Raw genomic sequence first — 18,133 nt, 5'->3', positions numbered from 1 at the left:
GCTAGTATAGGAAAAAATAAATCATTTAGTACCAGAAACCCAAAATTCGTCTCACTTTGTTATCTCTAACTTTTTATTTGTGGTTAGCAAGTTCCAAAAAGATACTGCATTGGAAAAATTGTAAGGCACAAATGACAGGGACATAAAAATAAAAATGTTTTAATATTTGTGGACTGAAATATAGCAACATTCAATATTTTCTTTATTCAGAATATCTTCAATTTCACATAACTAAAGCAACTAAATTTTCATGTATTTTTAGCATTAGTCCTGCTGCATAGTGCTTTTCTAATTAAAATCACCATATTGTTGAAAAGAAGGGTATAGTTTCTGCTTAAGTTAACATAAAACCCTAGAAACTAGGTATTTTGTTATTCACAGTTGCAAACATTATTATGTTGGAGTTAAAAATCATCCAGGAAGTCTCCCAGACTATATTCAGTATCCCTTAAATACTACTTTGTACTATGAATTTCTCATAAAGATTGGAATTTCACAAATAGTGAAACTTTTTGATGTTATATTACTGCTAGATAGAAAGAAATAATTCTATTGCATCTACCTTTTCTACTTTTTATTTTAATAAAAAAAGTAAAATTTTCATAGCAAACTACCTAATACTTGTATAAATTATTTTAATTTATTCTAACTATCTGATTTTCCATCTTTGTCCAAATCACTGCACTTTCAATGATCTATACACCATAAAGTGCTTCACAGTTTACTATTGGATTAGAAGATTACATTCTGTTCAATAGTGAATCCATTGTTATTTTTCTTAATTTGAGGAGAGAGTTAGTCTAGATTGGAAAATCTTTATACCTAAAAGTTGATCAGGTCGCTAACCTGGAGTCCACATCCATGTAATAGCTTCACAACTACTAAATAGATTTTTTTTCTCCTTCCTCATCTTTAAGATTAGTAGTCCATTAAACTTTTCTAAAAATCCCTATAGAAGACAAATAAATATGCCTTACAAGAAGACATTTCTGTAGTCAAATAAGTCTAGGAAATACTATATCATAGATTTCTCTTTGCGCTATTCAAAATTTGTTAGTAAGTATTGTGAGAATTCCTGGAATAAAAATAGTAATTTAATGTTGTTTAATCTAGTGTTCCAGACATATTTGATAATAGAAAGTCCCATCTCCCAGGACATTTCATTGCACTGGTGTTTTCTAGAAATATTGGTATAAGGTGGGAAAATGGAAATGTAATAAGAAAGAAGGGGAGAAGAACATGGATGGGCAATGTGCATCACCCCCTAATCTGAAAATTAGTGAAATAACAATTTGCTTTGATTTTATACCTTAGGTTAATGGGGAAGAAATAATTGAAGTTTTAGACCCTGAAGGAAAATGCTCTACTTATCAGATGAAGGAATCAGAAGACTTGATTCTGTCCAAAGGTAGTTTTCCAAACCATTCATCCACTCACTCTAAATGCCCTAGTAATACAGGTAATAAAGGAATATTAGGTGTCCTATTATTTACCTTATGTGTTCCTGTGACTTTAAAAGGAAAGATTGTTATTCAAAGGAATTTCAAAAAATATAAAATTAATTTTCTGTATTACTGTACAAATGTCCAGTGTTCATTCTCATCTCTAAGGTGTAGATGTTTTTAAATGATGAAAAGCTAGTTGTTGCATTTCATAGTGTTTGTTTCTTGTATTCTATGAAGCAACAATTCATAGGCTACCTAATAAAATAGGAAATAAGACTGTTTGGGTAGACCTAGTCCATTGCTAGTATAACATGGCTACTTTGTATCTCACTCATGAGTTAATAATTTGAGGTTAATTTAGAAAATTAGACATTAAATTATTAATGTCTCATGAAAACATGTCAAAACTTTTTTTTAGCTCATTCTTCATAAGCTTCATTTGTGTGATTTTTTATCATAGCAGCCAGATTAGTTCTAAAAATGAGTAGGTCCCCTTAGTATAAATTACATTACCAGTCTCTGCAGCTTTTTAAAATGGATGTTTAATATATGAAAGACCCAACATTTTCTACTTGACTCAGTGTCTCTTTCATATCAATGTCTTTTTTAAGTAAAATATATGTAAATTACTGTTTTTCAAGACTCTAATGTACAAGAAGATGACATTTATGATGATCCTCAAGAAGCTGAAGTTATCCAGTCTCTTCTGGATGTTGTAGATGAAGAAGCCCAGAATCTTCTAAACCAAAATAATGCAGCAGGAGATGCCTATGATCCAGGTAGACAAACTAGAATGAATAAATCAGTATATGAAGAAGTGTAAGAAAACCTCTAGCGAGAATTTTTTGAGTAAATATGAAATACACTGGCATTTTCCCCTATAGTCTGTACTGGTGGGTTATATTTCAGAAATAAAACAAAATTTATTCTTTTCTTTTCCACAACATATATGTGGGTGAGTCACCTTATTATTAGTAAGATCTCAAATTTTATTACAACTAATATCATGACTATTACTTTTAGAAGTCTTTGCCTAAACCTCCCCCTCCACTTGATACTAAGGCATTCTTGAGGCATTGCAAATTTTTTATGTAAAATACAAAAAAATAAAGCAAAGCACTCACCACCATCCATTATAGCCCTTCCACCCTTGCTCCAACCCCCTATTCTCTTTACCTCTAGTAAAGAGGTTTATCAGTGTCACTAGTTTGTTTTTATTTTGTCCCTTCATCCACTGTTTTTTTCCTTTTTTTAAAGATTTATTTATTAATACAAGCACTGGGTACAGTCAGAAGCGTGGGAGGGTGAGAGAATTCACCAAAGCAGGGAACAGAACAGGCAGACTGACGAAATACACTGCTGAGGGGAGCAGAGGGCATGGCAGGAGAGGTCTGCGGGACATGTGGAAACCTCTTTGGCCACTGGGGATCGAACCGGCACTGCAGAGGCTGCAGGCAGCTTCACGGCCCAGCGCTCAACTGCTGTGCCACCAGGGGAGGCCCCATCCACTCTTTTTTTCTTACATTGTTCATATAGGTGAAATCAATCAATATTTGTCTTTATCTTTCTAATTTCACTTTGCATAATCCCCTCAAGTTCTTTTCATTTTGTCACAAATGGCAGAATTTTATCTTATACCTAAATAGTATTCCATTGTGCAAATATACTCTATCTTTTTTATTAAATCATCTATGGGCACTTAGGTTGCTTCTGTATTTTAGCTATTGTAAATAATACTGCAGTAAACATTGTGGTGTTTATAACTCTTTGAATTGATGATTTTATGTTTTTTAAATAGATGCCCACAGTGGGATTGGATCAAATGGTAGTTCTATTTTTAATTTTTCGAGGAAGGTCATTTCCATTTTCAATGACTGCACCAATTACATTCCCACCAAAAGTGTATAAAGTTTCTTCTTTCTCTGTATCTCTGCCAACACTTGTTGTTAGCTATCCATTCTATGTAAACCATTCTCACAGGTATGAAATGATATTGTGGTTTTGACTTGTATTTCCTGAATAAAAAGTAGTGATGTACTTCTTCCACATGTCTGTTGGCTACTTCCTCTTTGAAAAAGGATCTAAACTGATCTGCTCATTTTTGAATTGTGTCATTTTATTTGTTGTTAAATTGGATGAGTTCTTTATATACCTTGGATATTAACCCCTTGAAGGATGTGTGATGTGCATATATCTTTTTTTGTTCTGTAAATTGGTTTTTAAATCTGTCATATTTCCTTTCTCTAAAAGAACTTTCTGATAAGATGCGTCCCAATTGCTCATTTTTGCTTTTATTTCTCTTGCCATAAGAGTCAAGCCCCTGAAGACATCTCTGACATTGATATCATGGGATGTATAATCTATCTTTTCCTATGTAGTGATGGTTTTATGTCTTACATCAAGTCTTCAGTCCATTTTGGATTTGTGTGTGTGCATATGTAGTTAGAGTGATCAACTTTCATTCTTTTGCATGTGCTGCCCGCATACAAGATTTTCCTTTTGACTTTGTATGGTTGTGGCTCCTCTGTCATAAATTAGGTATCAACATATGTGAATCTATTTCTGGGCTCTTGATTCTGTTCCACTGATCCATGTGTCTATTTTTGTGCAATACCATATTGTTCTAATTATTGTTTAAAATCAGGTAACATGATGCCTCCGTATTTCTTCCTTTTTCTCAAAATTGCTTTAACTATACAGGGTCTTTTGTGTTTCCATATAAATGTTTAAATTATTTTTCAATTTCCCTGAAAAATGTCATTAGAATATTGTTTTGGATTTCAGTGGATCTGTCTATTGCTTTTTAGTAGAATGATCATTTTGACTATATTAATTTCCCTACCCATGAACATCCTTTCACTTTCTCTGTTAAATTTATTCCAGTTATTTCATTTTAATGCTCTTGTTAATGTAATTGTTCTCTTAATTTCTTTTTCTTCTAGTTCATTATTTACATATAGATTTTGTATATTGTAGTCTACCACTTTACTGTACTCATTTATTTTTCTAATCATTTGGTAGAATCTTTAGGGTTTATATCATCTGCAAATAATTGTAATTTTACATCTCCATTTCCAATCTGGATTTCTTATATTGCAATTAACTCTCCTCCTAGCACCACTTTGCTGCATCTCATAGGTTTTGATAATTTGTTTATTTTTTTCTCCAGTTATTATTTTAATTTCTTCAGTGATTATTGAGAAGCATGTTGTTTAACCTGCACATGTTTAAAGTTTTTCCAGTTTTGTTTTTGTGCTTGATTTCTAGTTTTATTGTGTTATGATTAAAAAGGCACTTGGTATAAATTCAACCTTCATAAGTTTATTGACACTTGTGGTCCAACATGTGATCTATCATTGTGAATGTTCTGTGTCCACTTGAATAAAAAAAAAGGAAATTCTGCTGTTTTAGTGTGTAATGTTCTATAAATGTCTGTTTGGCCCATCTGTTCTATTTTGTCATTTATAATTGTTGTTATTTATTTATTCTCTGTTTATCTGTTCAGAGTTGTAAGTGGCATTGCAAATTTGGTAGTTTAACCAGAAGTTTGATGCTGACATAGATCATGTCATTTATTTCGAACATTTAGTTAGAACATTGAAACTATTCATAGAACAGTCCATTTACTGTGTAAATGTGTCCATTTTAGTACATGAAGAAAAATTTTCTACTGTGTCAGCAATTTCTTTAATTGTTCTTGACCTATATATTTCTCTCCCAGGTGCACTGAAAACCAATGGGAAGTTACCTGAAGAGAGAGCAGAGGATACAGACTGTGATGGTTCACCTATACCTCAAGATTTTACAGATGTGAGTTTATCCTAGAGGAAACACTATTTCATTAGAATTATATTATGATCATCTGAAATTATTGCCTGTTTTATTGCAAAATTAAATTTAGGTGGAAAACAGGTAGATTTCATTTGTTACATTAAAGAGTCATCCTATCCCAGTAAAAGAATCTTTACTAGTTACCTCAAATCCAAAAAGAAGTAATAAATTTTCAGAATTATAATGATAAACTTCTCAAATTATTTTGGAGCCTCTAGGACATTGAACTGTTTAAGAAAAAGTTTGAAATAATAAATTATTGGAAAGGCTGTTCAGACATTCAGAGCACTAAATCATTGCAACTTAGAGTATCTGGTGTCTGGAAGAGCTATGGCTGTCAAGAGATGAACAGGGGTTAGTTCATGAAGTGATTTTTATGCCTTGCCAAGGAATTTGGTCTTTTCACATATCTGGAAAGATGACTTTCTTAGAAGAGCTAGAAACACTTCCCCATGATACTTAAAGAGCTAGGATGAAAAGTAGAAAGGTATGTCCTCCAAGGACATGGCATCATTGTGCTGAAATTCATTACTGTGCTTCCCAGTTATTTTTAGTTCCAGTTATTCTTAAAAAACAAAAAAAAAAAACTTTTTTTACTTTTAATCAAAAAACAATAGAAAATATTCCATGTTTTTTTTATCACCTATAAGATAACCATACTTAGCTGTAGGATCCAGGTAAGGCTAGTTTTATGGATATTCAACAGTGCAGTCACAGGGGCTAACCCTGTGCTTAGAAAAGCTCTGCACCTTGAAATTCTTAAATTTTTATAAGAGACCACATATTTTTTTTTAAATAATAAATTTTATTTTTATATTCCCCCATACAATTGCAAACGCCCCATTCTGACCCCAATCCCTCCCCTCCCGCCCCCCACCCCCCAAAAAGTGTCTCTGTTTCATAGTTTTTTGTTGATTTTGATTTTCACTTTCTTATAGTTATTCATTTTCCTGGTCCCTTATTTAAGATTTCTAGATTCCTGCTATTAGTGAGACCATCCAGTATTTTTCTTTTTCTTTTTGGCTTATTTCGCTGAGCATGATCCCTTCCAGCGCCATCCATGTTGCTGCAAATTGCATGTGTTTATCTTTTTTGAATGCTGAGTAATATTCCATGGTGTATATGTACCACATCTTCTTGATCCAGTCATCTATTTTTGGGCATTTGGGTTGTTTCCAAAGCTTAGCTATTGTAAACAGTGCTGCTATAAACATAGGAGTGCAGGTGTTCTTTGGAACTGATGTTTCTGTATCCTTTGGGTAAATACCTAGGAGTGGAATTGCTGGATCATATGGAAGCTCTATGTTTAGTAGGTCCAGAAATCTCCACACAGCTCTCCATAGTGGTTGGACCAGTTTGCACTCCCACCAACAGTGCAGGAGAGTTCCTTTTTCTCCACACCCTCGCCAACATTTGTTGTTGCTAGTTTTTTTAATATGTGCCATTCTCACTGGTGTGAGATGGTATCTCATGGTAGTTTTGATTTGCATTTCCCTGATTACAAGTGATGTTGAACATTTTTTCATATGTCTGTTGGCCATTTGCATTTCCTCTTCAGAGAAGTTTCTTTTTAGCTCTTCTGCCCATTTTTTGACTGGATTATTTTCTTTGTTGTTGCTGAGTCTCATCAGCTCTTTGCAGATTTTTGTGATCAGTCCTTTATCATTAGTGTTGGGTGCAAAAATGTTCTCCCAGTTGGTGGGGTTTCTCTTTGTTTTTGTTATTGTCTCTTTTGCTGTGCAGAAGCTCTTTAATTTGATGTAGTCCCAGCTGTTTATCTTTGCCTTCACTATCACTGCTTTGGGTGATGTGAGACCACATATTTTTATTAGGTACCAAATACCACAAATTGTGTAGCTGGTCCTAGATGCAGAGAGGTATTTCCTGTACTATTTAAGTTTTGGATTTGTTGGAGGACAAGATTGTAAGCTAACCTTCAAATGGTTGAAATTCCTGAATCTTTTCTTTGACTCTTTCCATTCACAGCTGTCTCCTCTTCCAAAGAACCAACATAAGATGAGAGACTGAATGCCTATCTCCTTAACCAAGCCCCTCTCCCCCTTATGCAGATGAACTTTCAAAAATAGTGGGAATTTGGTTAATACAAGTGACATTGTAGTTAATTTTCAACTGGACTTTATCTCATCATTTTAACGGTAGTAATAACACTTGAATCTTATAAAAGGCTTTATACTTTTCAAAATCATTGCACATGTAATAGATTCATAAACCAAGATGAAAAACGTGAATAAGAAATCTAAATGACATTACTTGGAAAAAGATTTTAACCCAAGCAAAAATTAACTTCTAAAACAGATAAGGTCTAAGAAACTTCCATTTAGTTATTAAAGGATAAGAAACAACCTTTTTTTCCAGCTTAGAAATTCTGCATTTACATCTAATAAATTGAAACTGATATCAAAGTAACTAATTTTGTACAGTGTTTTTAACTCTACAAAGGTTATACCTAAAAGACCATGTTAAAAGTTCTTTCATTTTAATAAATGAGACTTCCTTCCATGGCTCAGACATGTGTGGGCACGCAGGTGAGCAGACATGAAACTGTCTTTCATGAATAGAAGAAAAAGAGAACGAGCAGATAAACATGTTATTATATGTTGTGATAAGACCCAGGAATTTTTTTTAGTGGTATAAAAGAGAATAACCAAGGAGACCTACTTTAGGTTGAGTGGTTAAGGACCATCCCTAGAAGGAAAAGGTATTTACTTTGAATTTAAGAAAAAAAAAAAAAAACAACTTCCATAGGAAGAGCTTTGTTGTGATAAGAGATAAAAAAAATTCTAAGAAACTGAAAGATCTATGGATTTTAAAGCTTCATAAGTGAAGGGGGGAATAAAACCAGACGGATTATAAAGCAAGAGAGGCCATATAACTCAGTCCTTGAAATGAAAGGAATTTCCCATTTATTTAGATAATCTGAGAAAGACTGAAATGCAAGATTTATTGACCTTGTAAGAGTGCAGCTTGGTATTTCCTTCTAATTGTAGTAAACTATTCCTGCTGTGTTTGGATTTCTGAAACACAGTATTCAATTAAAGGATTAGCAGACTGATCTGCATTTACTTTGGAGAGAGACCCCTCACTTAAATAATAAAAGGACAAGATAATTTAACACATTGGATAAAATTTTTCTGGATAACACACTTTCCGATTTTAAAATTGAAGTAGTGTAAAAACATATGCCAAATATGCATATCTAAATAATCATTACTTCAGATTCTCATCTTGCTTTTTTCTTATCTCAATGCCATTAACATCTCTTAGATAAGAAATGAAAAGCCAAAAAGAGTATGAAGGTGAATGAACGGTACCAGCAAAAACTCTTGGGCCACTGAAGATGCATCATTCAGTTTAGCACATGTACTAAATGAATGTCTTATTCTGTTTTTGAAATATAATGATAAATATAAGGATAACTGCAGTCAATATATCAAGTAGTAGAAAAAAATTGTTACGATTAATTTTTTATAATGGCCTAATTTGACTTTTATTTCTCTTTGTTATAGTCTACAGAAATGAATAACTGTGAAGAATATAATGAAGAAAAAGTAAAAAGTGAAAGGTAAGAAATGTTACACACCCATTGTTTTTAGAAGTGCTCTGAGAATTTCCCTTTAGGTGTTGATTTTAAGATTAATTTGTTCTTTTTCAATAAAATGACAATTGTTGAGTAAGTTGTGGGCTATCAAGAATATTCTTAAAATATTGTTGCAAGAGGTTTCTAATGATTTGTGACATAGTGTTTGTTGTAACAATGCCCAAAAAAAGCAGTATTCTCTTGACCATGGAGAGAAAAATGAGTGATCTGAGGGAAATGTGTCAACAATGATGGTGTGAATTATCTTTTGGCAGGATTATAGTAACTTATTTTTATGTTTCTGTATTTTTGTATAAAAATTGTCTTTTTTGACAGCACAATAAAACCAAAGAAGACAGGAAACTTTTTTTTTTAAGATTTTACTTATTTATACAAGAACTAGGGTACAGGTCAGAGGCTCAGGAGGGTGAGAGAATTCACCAGAGACAGAACGGGGAGCAGAACAGGCTGACAGACTGAAGACACTGCTGAGGGGAGCAGCAGGCGAGACAGGAGAGGTCTGCCGCTCCATGTGGTACTTCTGCCCTGGAATCAAACCAGGAATCAAACCCGCGCTGTGTGGCAGAGTCTGGGGACAGCTTCACAGCATGACGCTCAACCCGCTGCAGCACTGGGGAGGCCCAAGAAACATTTTAAACCCCATGAATTTTTTTTTTAAGTTTCTGACAAAAGATTTTTTTTTAACACTGTGTGATGTTAGAAAAAGTCATGTATTGTTGATCAACAAAGTGATTGTATAACCAATGAAGGGTGCTGTTTGCATTCTCCTAGAAAAACAAATTCATAGTAAATTTTTCACTAAGTTAGACAAGGGGATACTTATGATTAATGTAGATGTGTATAGAGTTTTATACCTGAAATACCTAACATTTACAAATATCCAGGCAAACTGCCAATGGCAGTTGTAAAGATACAAGCTCTATCCTATTGGACATGGGAAGAGAAAAAAGGAAAAAGGATTTTCTATTCGATTCCATTCGAATAGAAAATCCAGAAATAAACCCACAGATTTATGGTCAACTAATCTTTGACAAAGGAGCAAAGAATATGCATTGGAGCAAAGAAAGTTTGTTCAATAAATGGTGCTGGGAAAACTGGGTCGCTACATGCAAAAGAATGAAGCTTGACCACTACCTCACACCATATACAAAAATCAACTCAAAATGGATTAAAGAACTAGACATAAGACCTGAAACCATAAAATACATAGAAGGAAATATAGGCGAAACACTACGTGATTTGCATATCAAAGACATCTTTACAGACACATCACCCAAAGCAGTGATAGTGAAGGCAAAGATCAACAGTTGGGACTACATCAAATTAAAGAGCTTCTGCACAGCAAAAGAGACAATAACAAAAACAAAGAGAAACCCCACCAACTGGGAGAACATTTTTGCACACAACACTAATGATAAAGGACTGATCACAAAAATCTGCAAAGAGCTGATGAGACTCAACAACAACAAAGAAAATAATCCAGTCAAAAAATGGACAGAGGAACTAAAAAGAAACTTCTCTGAAGAGGAAATGCGAATGGCCAACAGGCATATGAAAAAATGTTCAACATCACTTGCAATCAGGGAAATGCAAATCAAAACTACCATGAGATACCATCTTACACCAGTGAGAATGGCACATATTAAAAAAACTAGCAACAACAAATGTTGGCGAGGTTGTGGAGAAAAAGGAACTCTCCTGCACTGTTGGTGGGAGTGCAAACTGGTCCAACCACTATGGAGAGCTGTGTGGAGATTTCTGGACCTACTAAACATAGAGCTTCCACAGGATCCAGCAATTCCACTCCTAGGTATTTACCCAAAGAACACAGAAACATCAATTCCAAAGAACACCTGCACCCCTATGTTTATAGCAGCACTGTTTACAATAGCTAAGCTTTGGAAACAGCCCAAATGCCCAAAAATAGATGACTGGATCAAGAAGATGTGGTACATATATACCATGGAATATTACTCAGCATTCAAAAAAGATAAACACATGCAATTTGCAGCAACATGGATGACGCTGGAAGGGATCATGCTCAGTGAAATAAGCCAAAAAGAAAAAGAAAAATACCGGATGGTCTCACTCATAGCAGGGATCTAGAAAACTTAAATAAGGGACCAGGAAAATGAATAACTGTAAGAAAGTGAAAATCAAAATCAACAAAAACTATGAACCAGAGACACTTTTTGGGGGGTGGGGGGCGGGAGGGGAGGGATTGGGGTCAGAATGGGGGGATTGCAATTGTATGGGGAATATAAAAATAAAATTTATTAATTAAAAAAAAAAAAAGGAAAAAGGAAAAAGGTAAATTACTATAATCTTTGGGTGGCAATTGGAAACATTAACATATAAATTTATTTGTATGTTAAAATTCTCCAATACACTTTATTTTGACATCTTTGAAATATACAGTCTTGTAACTACAATAATCAATATTATTTCTTTCTTAAATAAAATGATAACTATCTTATAGGGAAGTTGTATTCTATCCATTCAAAAACTGTGGTATAAATCCTTTGACCTAGAAATTTATATTTAGGAATTGGTCCCACTACCGTGTTTGTACAGAGACATTTCTATAGGAGTATTCATTACAGCATTGTTTATAGTAGTAAAAAACCATAACAGGCACAAAAAAATTAGGGTGTGCTCATACAATGAAATACTAAGCAGGTGTTCAAAAGAATGAGAAGCAACTGCCTAATTTGGAAGGATCTCCAAAATACATCCTTACCGACAAAGTTTACTTGCTAGAAGACAAAAATAACCTTATAGATGTAGAGCTTACAAATTAGATGTTAATTGTGACTCATAATTAGTTGGAGCAAAATAAAACATCTACCATAACAGCAGCATAATTGCTGCCCTCTTATTAATATTATGGGAGCATTAGTACATGTCTTACTTTAATTGTATGTCCTAATTTCACTAAACAAGTACTGTTTGCTTTATTCCCCTGTATAATGGAAAGTAAAAAATATATTCAGGTTTTTATATTACCCTTTTTTCATCTCATTTTAGCCCTAAACACTATTCTCCAAAAACATTAGATGTGTACTGAGTTTCATTACATTGAGTTTCCAGAAACAGGTGTATCCTCATTCAAAGCAATAGAGATGTATCCTGACACAATTGAAATCAGTCATCTATGTTGATGAGTGGAAATCAAACCACCACCTTCTCCTGCCCCTAAGGACTCATTCAGACCAAGGTTCAAGATTGCTAGAGAATAAATTTGAAGCTATATTAATCAATTCCGTATCTCAGTTTACTTATCAGTTTACTTTACCAATAAATTTTAAGGATTCTGGTTTTCTTTTATTTTCTTAAATTCAGATCATTGATTTTAAAATATTATAATAATTACAGGGGAAATGGTGGTTTAGAGCCATATTTCAATTTATTTGGGAGACAAACTGAAGAAAATATTGCAAATATGTTCTGTTGTTCATAGCTCAATTCAGAAGTCCCAAGAAAGGAAGACCGATGACAATGAAATAACTTGGGAAAGTGATGAATTGCCCATAGAGACAATAAACCATGAAAATTCTGACAAAGGTAAGAATTTTCTTAAGTTTTTTAATCAAAAACAATAGAAAAACAGTATACAGATGTTACTTCGCCATATGTGTATATTACTTGGTTTTATATGTAAACTTAAATCATGTCAATAAATACCAACATTCATTTCTATAATTAGCTATTTATAGTGGGAAGCTAAAATGCTCAGTGACTTGGAATAAAACATACTGGTAAATCTATACATTTTCTTTTAAAAAGTCACAATTTTGCCATTCTGGAATGAAAAGTAAAAGTATAAATATGTACTATTTTACATATACTAAAATATTTTAGAATAGCTCAAAGATAGGGATTTATTATTACCCTTGAATTCCAACTAATTTTTTAGAGCAAGAATAAGTCTGTCTGAATTTCTTTCTGAAGCATCTCTCTTAACCTTTTCCTGATATGTTGGCAAGCTTATTCAAGTGCAGAGTAGTAACAAGACTAGTTACATTTTCCTGGAGAACACAGTGACATTTGAGTAAAGAGAGGCAAAAAGAAACTCTGGTCAGTTAGTGGAGTGTTAAAAGTGGGTACATTATTACAATTAGTCTTTTTCCTGGTCCCTTATTTAGGTTTTCTAAATTCCTGCTATGAGTGAGACCATCTGGTATTTTTCTTTTTCTCTCTGGCTTTCTTTTCTTTTTCTTTTTATTTCGCTGAGCATGATCCCTTCCAACTCCATACATGTTGCTGCAAATTGCATGAGTTTATCTTTTTTGATTGCTGAGTGATATTCCATTGTGTATATATACCAAAAATCAACAAGCAGCTATAGACCAGAGACACACTACAGTGGGGAGCAAAGGAGGAGAAGAGGGATTAGGGTCAGAAAAAGGGGTGGGAATTGTAGGGGGAATATAACCAAAATGAAAGTGCATACATTATGCAAAAATGAAAAATGATGTAAGAATTATATAAAATAATTCATTAAAAAAGTGGGTACAAAGGTCTTGCTATGGCTAAGATCTATGTTCATCGTAGTTAGCTACATATTAATTCTATTAGCTCATTAATACTCATTTTGTAAAAGTAAATGAGTGAGAATAGGCTCAAATTAATCACTTGTTGACTTAAGCAGTTCTGGGGGGACTTTTTTTAATTAACTGTTGTTTTTTTATTAGATCATCCCTTTCTGACAGTTGAGGAACTTGCTGCACTCCCCATCATCAGAGTGCTACCCTCGGGTAAATACACTGGAACCAATTTGAAATCAGTCATTCGAATGTTGAGGGGTTTACTGGATCAAGGAATTCCTTCTAAGGAACTGGAAGTAAGTGGCTTCAACATGCAGTTCTTTCTCAAAGTTTTATGGAGTAAGAAAAATTTTGGAAATGTCTGTTACTTTACAGCTCTACCTGTAGTTGACTTCCAACTATAAAGGTACCATCATGTCACATCTAATAGTAAATTAATTTTTCTAGTTAGAACCCTAATAGTATTGATTTAAAATGATCTCTTTAGCCACTTTGGATCTTGATGAATTTCCCCGAAAATTATCTTCCTATCTCTTCTGTAGGGATAAAGAGTTTTTTTAAAAAAGTCATGCTTCAATTCCAACCATCTACCAAATATTATATTTAATATAATGTAGATATGGCTTATCATTAACTATAGTTTCTAATTTAATTTAGCTCCATGAATGTGTCCCCCAGTTCAAAGTAGGAATGGTTCAGAACCCCTGCTCCTCCGGTCTTGCTGACACCATCCATATTTATGACTAAGTAAAAGAGAAATGTAACACGTCTGTGGTTTGAGGGTTTACCTTGTCCCTCTCCCTCCAACCACTTTCTTGAGCTTTCTGTAGCCACTAAAGTCAAAAGAGCTCATTTCTTCTGAGATCTTCTGTAATGTGCTAGATGCTTTGTATTTAATCCTCAAGAGTGTGTGTGTGTGCAATTCCATTAGTAGATTTTGGAAATAAGCTTACAATACTTAAGATAACTTTTCCTCTCCCCATCTCCATTTTGTTGAAATGATTTTTTATTTAACATCTTAAATTTAAATATCAACATCCCAAAGACCTTTTATCACAACCATTTATAAAGCAGATCTTTACTTTTAACATAGTAGGTTGCTCATTTCTTCAGCGCATATGTCATAATGTTTATTTATTTCTTTATTGCCGCTATCTCCCAGTAGGTTGTCAGCTCCAGAAGATCCAGAATCATATCTTCTTGCTCCCCACTGTATTCCCAGCCTTGCAAGTAGTAGGCATTCAATATGTAGTTGTTGAGTGTCTGGATCTATGGATAAAAAGTGAGAACAAGTTAACATTAGAACAGGACAATTCTACTACATGGAATATTCTGTGACCCCACAGACAATATTGTCAAGAAATTCTGCTCTACCTCATTACTTAAACCAAAATTGTTTTTGAGTTCTACTGTTTTCTAAAAAATATAAGTGTCCGTGTGTGTGTATAGTCAGACATTAAACTTGAATTATTAAAGTACAAATACTTCCTCTCAAAGTTTGTTGATGATAACTTTTTAAGTTGAAAATATTTGCAACTATATTTCAACAGCTGTTTATCAAATGAATTTTGAGGTTACAGACTTATTTATCTTGACAGGGTATATCTACTTCTTAACACTAAAAGTCTGCCCTCATCAATAATGTATTTTGTACTCTGCATATTTAAAGCATTTGCAATTATTAGTGAATTATTGCTTATCTCAACAAATTTAACTCTATTCCCATCTTTTCTTACAGACTCTTCAAGAATTAAAACCTTTAGATCAGTGTCTAATCGGGCAAACTAAGGAAAACAGAAAGAAGAACCGATATAAAAATATACTTCCCTGTAAGTTTCAATGTGGCATCAAATCAAATGTATATTTAATAATTTGAACTGATTTCAAACTTTAGTTTATCCTACCTCTCACATAAGCATGTATATACACACCACCCACACATCCATGTACACACACACTGAGGTTTATATCAATAGCAAATAAATTCACTTATATAATATGTATTCACTTATATAATATGTATTCCTTTTTAAATTATGTATCCTGAAAAATCAGAAAAACCTTAAATATTTCTTCATTCATGAATTTTTACTAGTATACCACTAGAAATTAATCAGTAATGCCAAATTAGTTATTTTATTGTCTTTTTAAAACTGTGGCTCTTGGATAAGCAATTTCTCAGGTTCATGTGTCACAACCAACATCTATTTATTCCACTCATTAAAAGTTTATCATCATACCTGTGGCACCAAATAGCTACACATGCACTGGCTGCATTGGTAATCGTCAGCCACATTTATATGTTATCAGTCCATTGGATTATAGCATTGATGCTGTCTTTGCAGGAAGTCATAAATGCAAAGACTATAGAACAAGTAGTGACAAATTGGAAAAAAAATACCGCAGTTGAATTTTTTCATTCAAGATGGAAGGCACAACATTCATTTTGGAAAATTTCCTGTAAGAAATAATTCTTATATGCTGTTTTAAAAAAGGAATAGGGCCTCCCCTGGTGGCGCAGCGGTTGAGCGCTGGGCTGCGAGGCTGCCTGCAGCCTCTGCGGTGCCGGTTCATTCCCCGGCCGCCGGGGAGGGTCCCGCAAAAAAATAAATAAATAAATAAATGTAATAAAGCACAATTTGGCATAATATAGGTAAGCATCTTCAGGCACCCCAAAAAAAAAAAGACGAGCCCAATATCCCAAAGTCATACTAGAATAAGGCATAAATCAAAAACTACTGAGTGGATTTTGTTTCATAGACTAAGGGATAGACATCAAGTAATAAAAAGACTTGATAGATTTTGAAACCTATTACTAAAGTCTTAATTTGCTAATCACAGAAGTTACCAGTTAAATTCATAGATATTTGAAACAAGTTACTTTGAAAGTGTAAGTACATACAAGTTCTCTTGGATAAGATGTATACCATGGTAGCCTGGTTTAAAACTTATGTTTTGGGGGCCTCCCCTGGTGGCGCAGCGGTTGAGCACTGGGCTGCGAGGCTGCTCACAACCTCTGCAGCGCCAGTAGTTCCCTGGCCACCAGCGAGGGTCCCACAAAAAAAAAAAAAAAAAAAACTTATGTTTTGACTTTATGAAATACAGCTAGACACAGAATGTCTATTGTGTTTGTAATTATTTTGCTGCTTATTAAAAAGAATGTAATTTAATTAGATGAGCAAGAGTTTTATATGCAATGATATTTGTGTACTGTGACTCTGGTTTTGTTCTAAAGACACTGATTTTGTTCTTCAAATAGAAAAGTGTTGCTTCTTCTCTAGTTATTTATCAAGATACTAAAGGCATCTATTGATTTAATGATTTTAAATTCAGGGCCTCTGTGGTGGCTCAGGGTTAAATTCTCAGTGCTATTGAGCTATCCCTAGGCACTGCAGCATGAGTTTGATCCCCAGCCAGAGAGCTAACCCACATAGTGCAGCAGACCTCTCCTGTCTTGCCCACTGTTCCCCTCACAGTGTATTTCAGTAGATCTTCCTGTTCTGCTCTCCGCTCTCTCTGGTGAATCCTCTCACCCCCTACAAGTCTGGCCTACACCCCAGTTCTTATATGCATAAATAAAATAAATCTTAAAAAAAAAAACACAATAATTTTAAGTTCAACTAAATCTATGTAAATAATAAATATCAATTTTTTGTCAGTGACTCAGAGTTGACATCTTAGATATACTTGTAATATGAGTGAAAAATGAAAATGTGCCTTTAATTTGAAATGTGTTTGGGATTTTATCTGTTATTATGAGGAATTCCTCATGATCGTTGACTAATTCTGTTCATAAAGCTCCTTTTTAAATGCAATGTAGACATTTGTTTTGTGGTGGAAAATTCACAGATGATGCTACAAGAGTGCCTCTTGGAGATGAAGGTGGATATATCAACGCCAGCTTCATTAAGATGCCAGTGGGGAAAGAAGAATTCGTTTACATTGCCTGCCAAGGCCCTCTCCCTACAACTGTTGGAGATTTCTGGCAGATGATTTGGGAACAAAATTCAACAGTGATAGCCATGATGACCCAAGAAGTAGAAGGAGAAAAAATCAAATGTCAGCGTTATTGGCCTAACATCCTAGGCAAAACCACAATGGTCAATGACAGACTTCGGCTGGCTCTTGTGAGACTGCAGCAGCTGAAGGGCTTTGTAGTAAGGGCAATGACCCTGGAAGATATTCAGGTAGGTTAATTAAATCTTTCTGCTTACCAAAGCTTATCTCCTACTTGGAATCTAGGCCTGAATTCTTTCCTTGATTGCATCAACATATTTCTAAATAAAAGCCACTGACTTCTTGGTTCCAATTTTAGTGGAACTAATGCAACCTATTCTTTTTTATATAATATAAGCTTAATAATGTGACACTCTTCATGAATTCTGCCAAATAATGCCCTCCAGTATGTAGTATATTTAAAAGAAAACAAGAACACTGGACTTTTAATGTGAGTATCCAGTTCCTTGCTTAGTGACAGCATAAAATGGGTCAACAACTAAGTGCTGAAAACTCATTTTTTTTTATTTCAAACCTCTAAGTAGATTCAAAAAAACTGTTTTCAAACCTCTACGTAGAAAGCATTCCCCCATAAAAATTGCTTACCACATTTGAGAATACAGGGACAATTTTAGCACATACATTTGTCATTCGGATAATTCCAAATGCAGTGACCTAATTAGCCTGAATTAGAT

At 34.0% G+C, this 18,133-nt stretch overlaps 1 protein-coding gene across 1 annotated transcript in view; it reads left to right on the top strand.

The window, feature by feature from the left end:
- The window catches only part of PTPN13 (protein tyrosine phosphatase non-receptor type 13), a gene marked incomplete at both ends in the record, with an annotated part of 165,822 nt that overhangs the window by 140,591 nt on the left and 7,098 nt on the right, over positions 1-18,133 (top strand). The window contains 8 exon segments of the mRNA XM_084234234.1: positions 1,315-1,459; positions 2,087-2,224; positions 5,167-5,255; positions 8,804-8,859; positions 12,356-12,459; positions 13,590-13,738; positions 15,181-15,271; positions 17,292-17,629. Of these exon segments, the coding sequence (XP_084090360.1) occupies positions 1,315-1,459; positions 2,087-2,224; positions 5,167-5,255; positions 8,804-8,859; positions 12,356-12,459; positions 13,590-13,738; positions 15,181-15,271; positions 17,292-17,629 (1,110 nt within the window).

Source organism: Talpa europaea (assembly GCF_964194135.1).
Source record: "Talpa europaea genome assembly, chromosome: 5".
NCBI classification, from domain to species: domain Eukaryota; kingdom Metazoa; phylum Chordata; class Mammalia; order Eulipotyphla; family Talpidae; genus Talpa; species Talpa europaea.
This window is presented reverse-complemented; position numbering and strand designations above follow the sequence as displayed.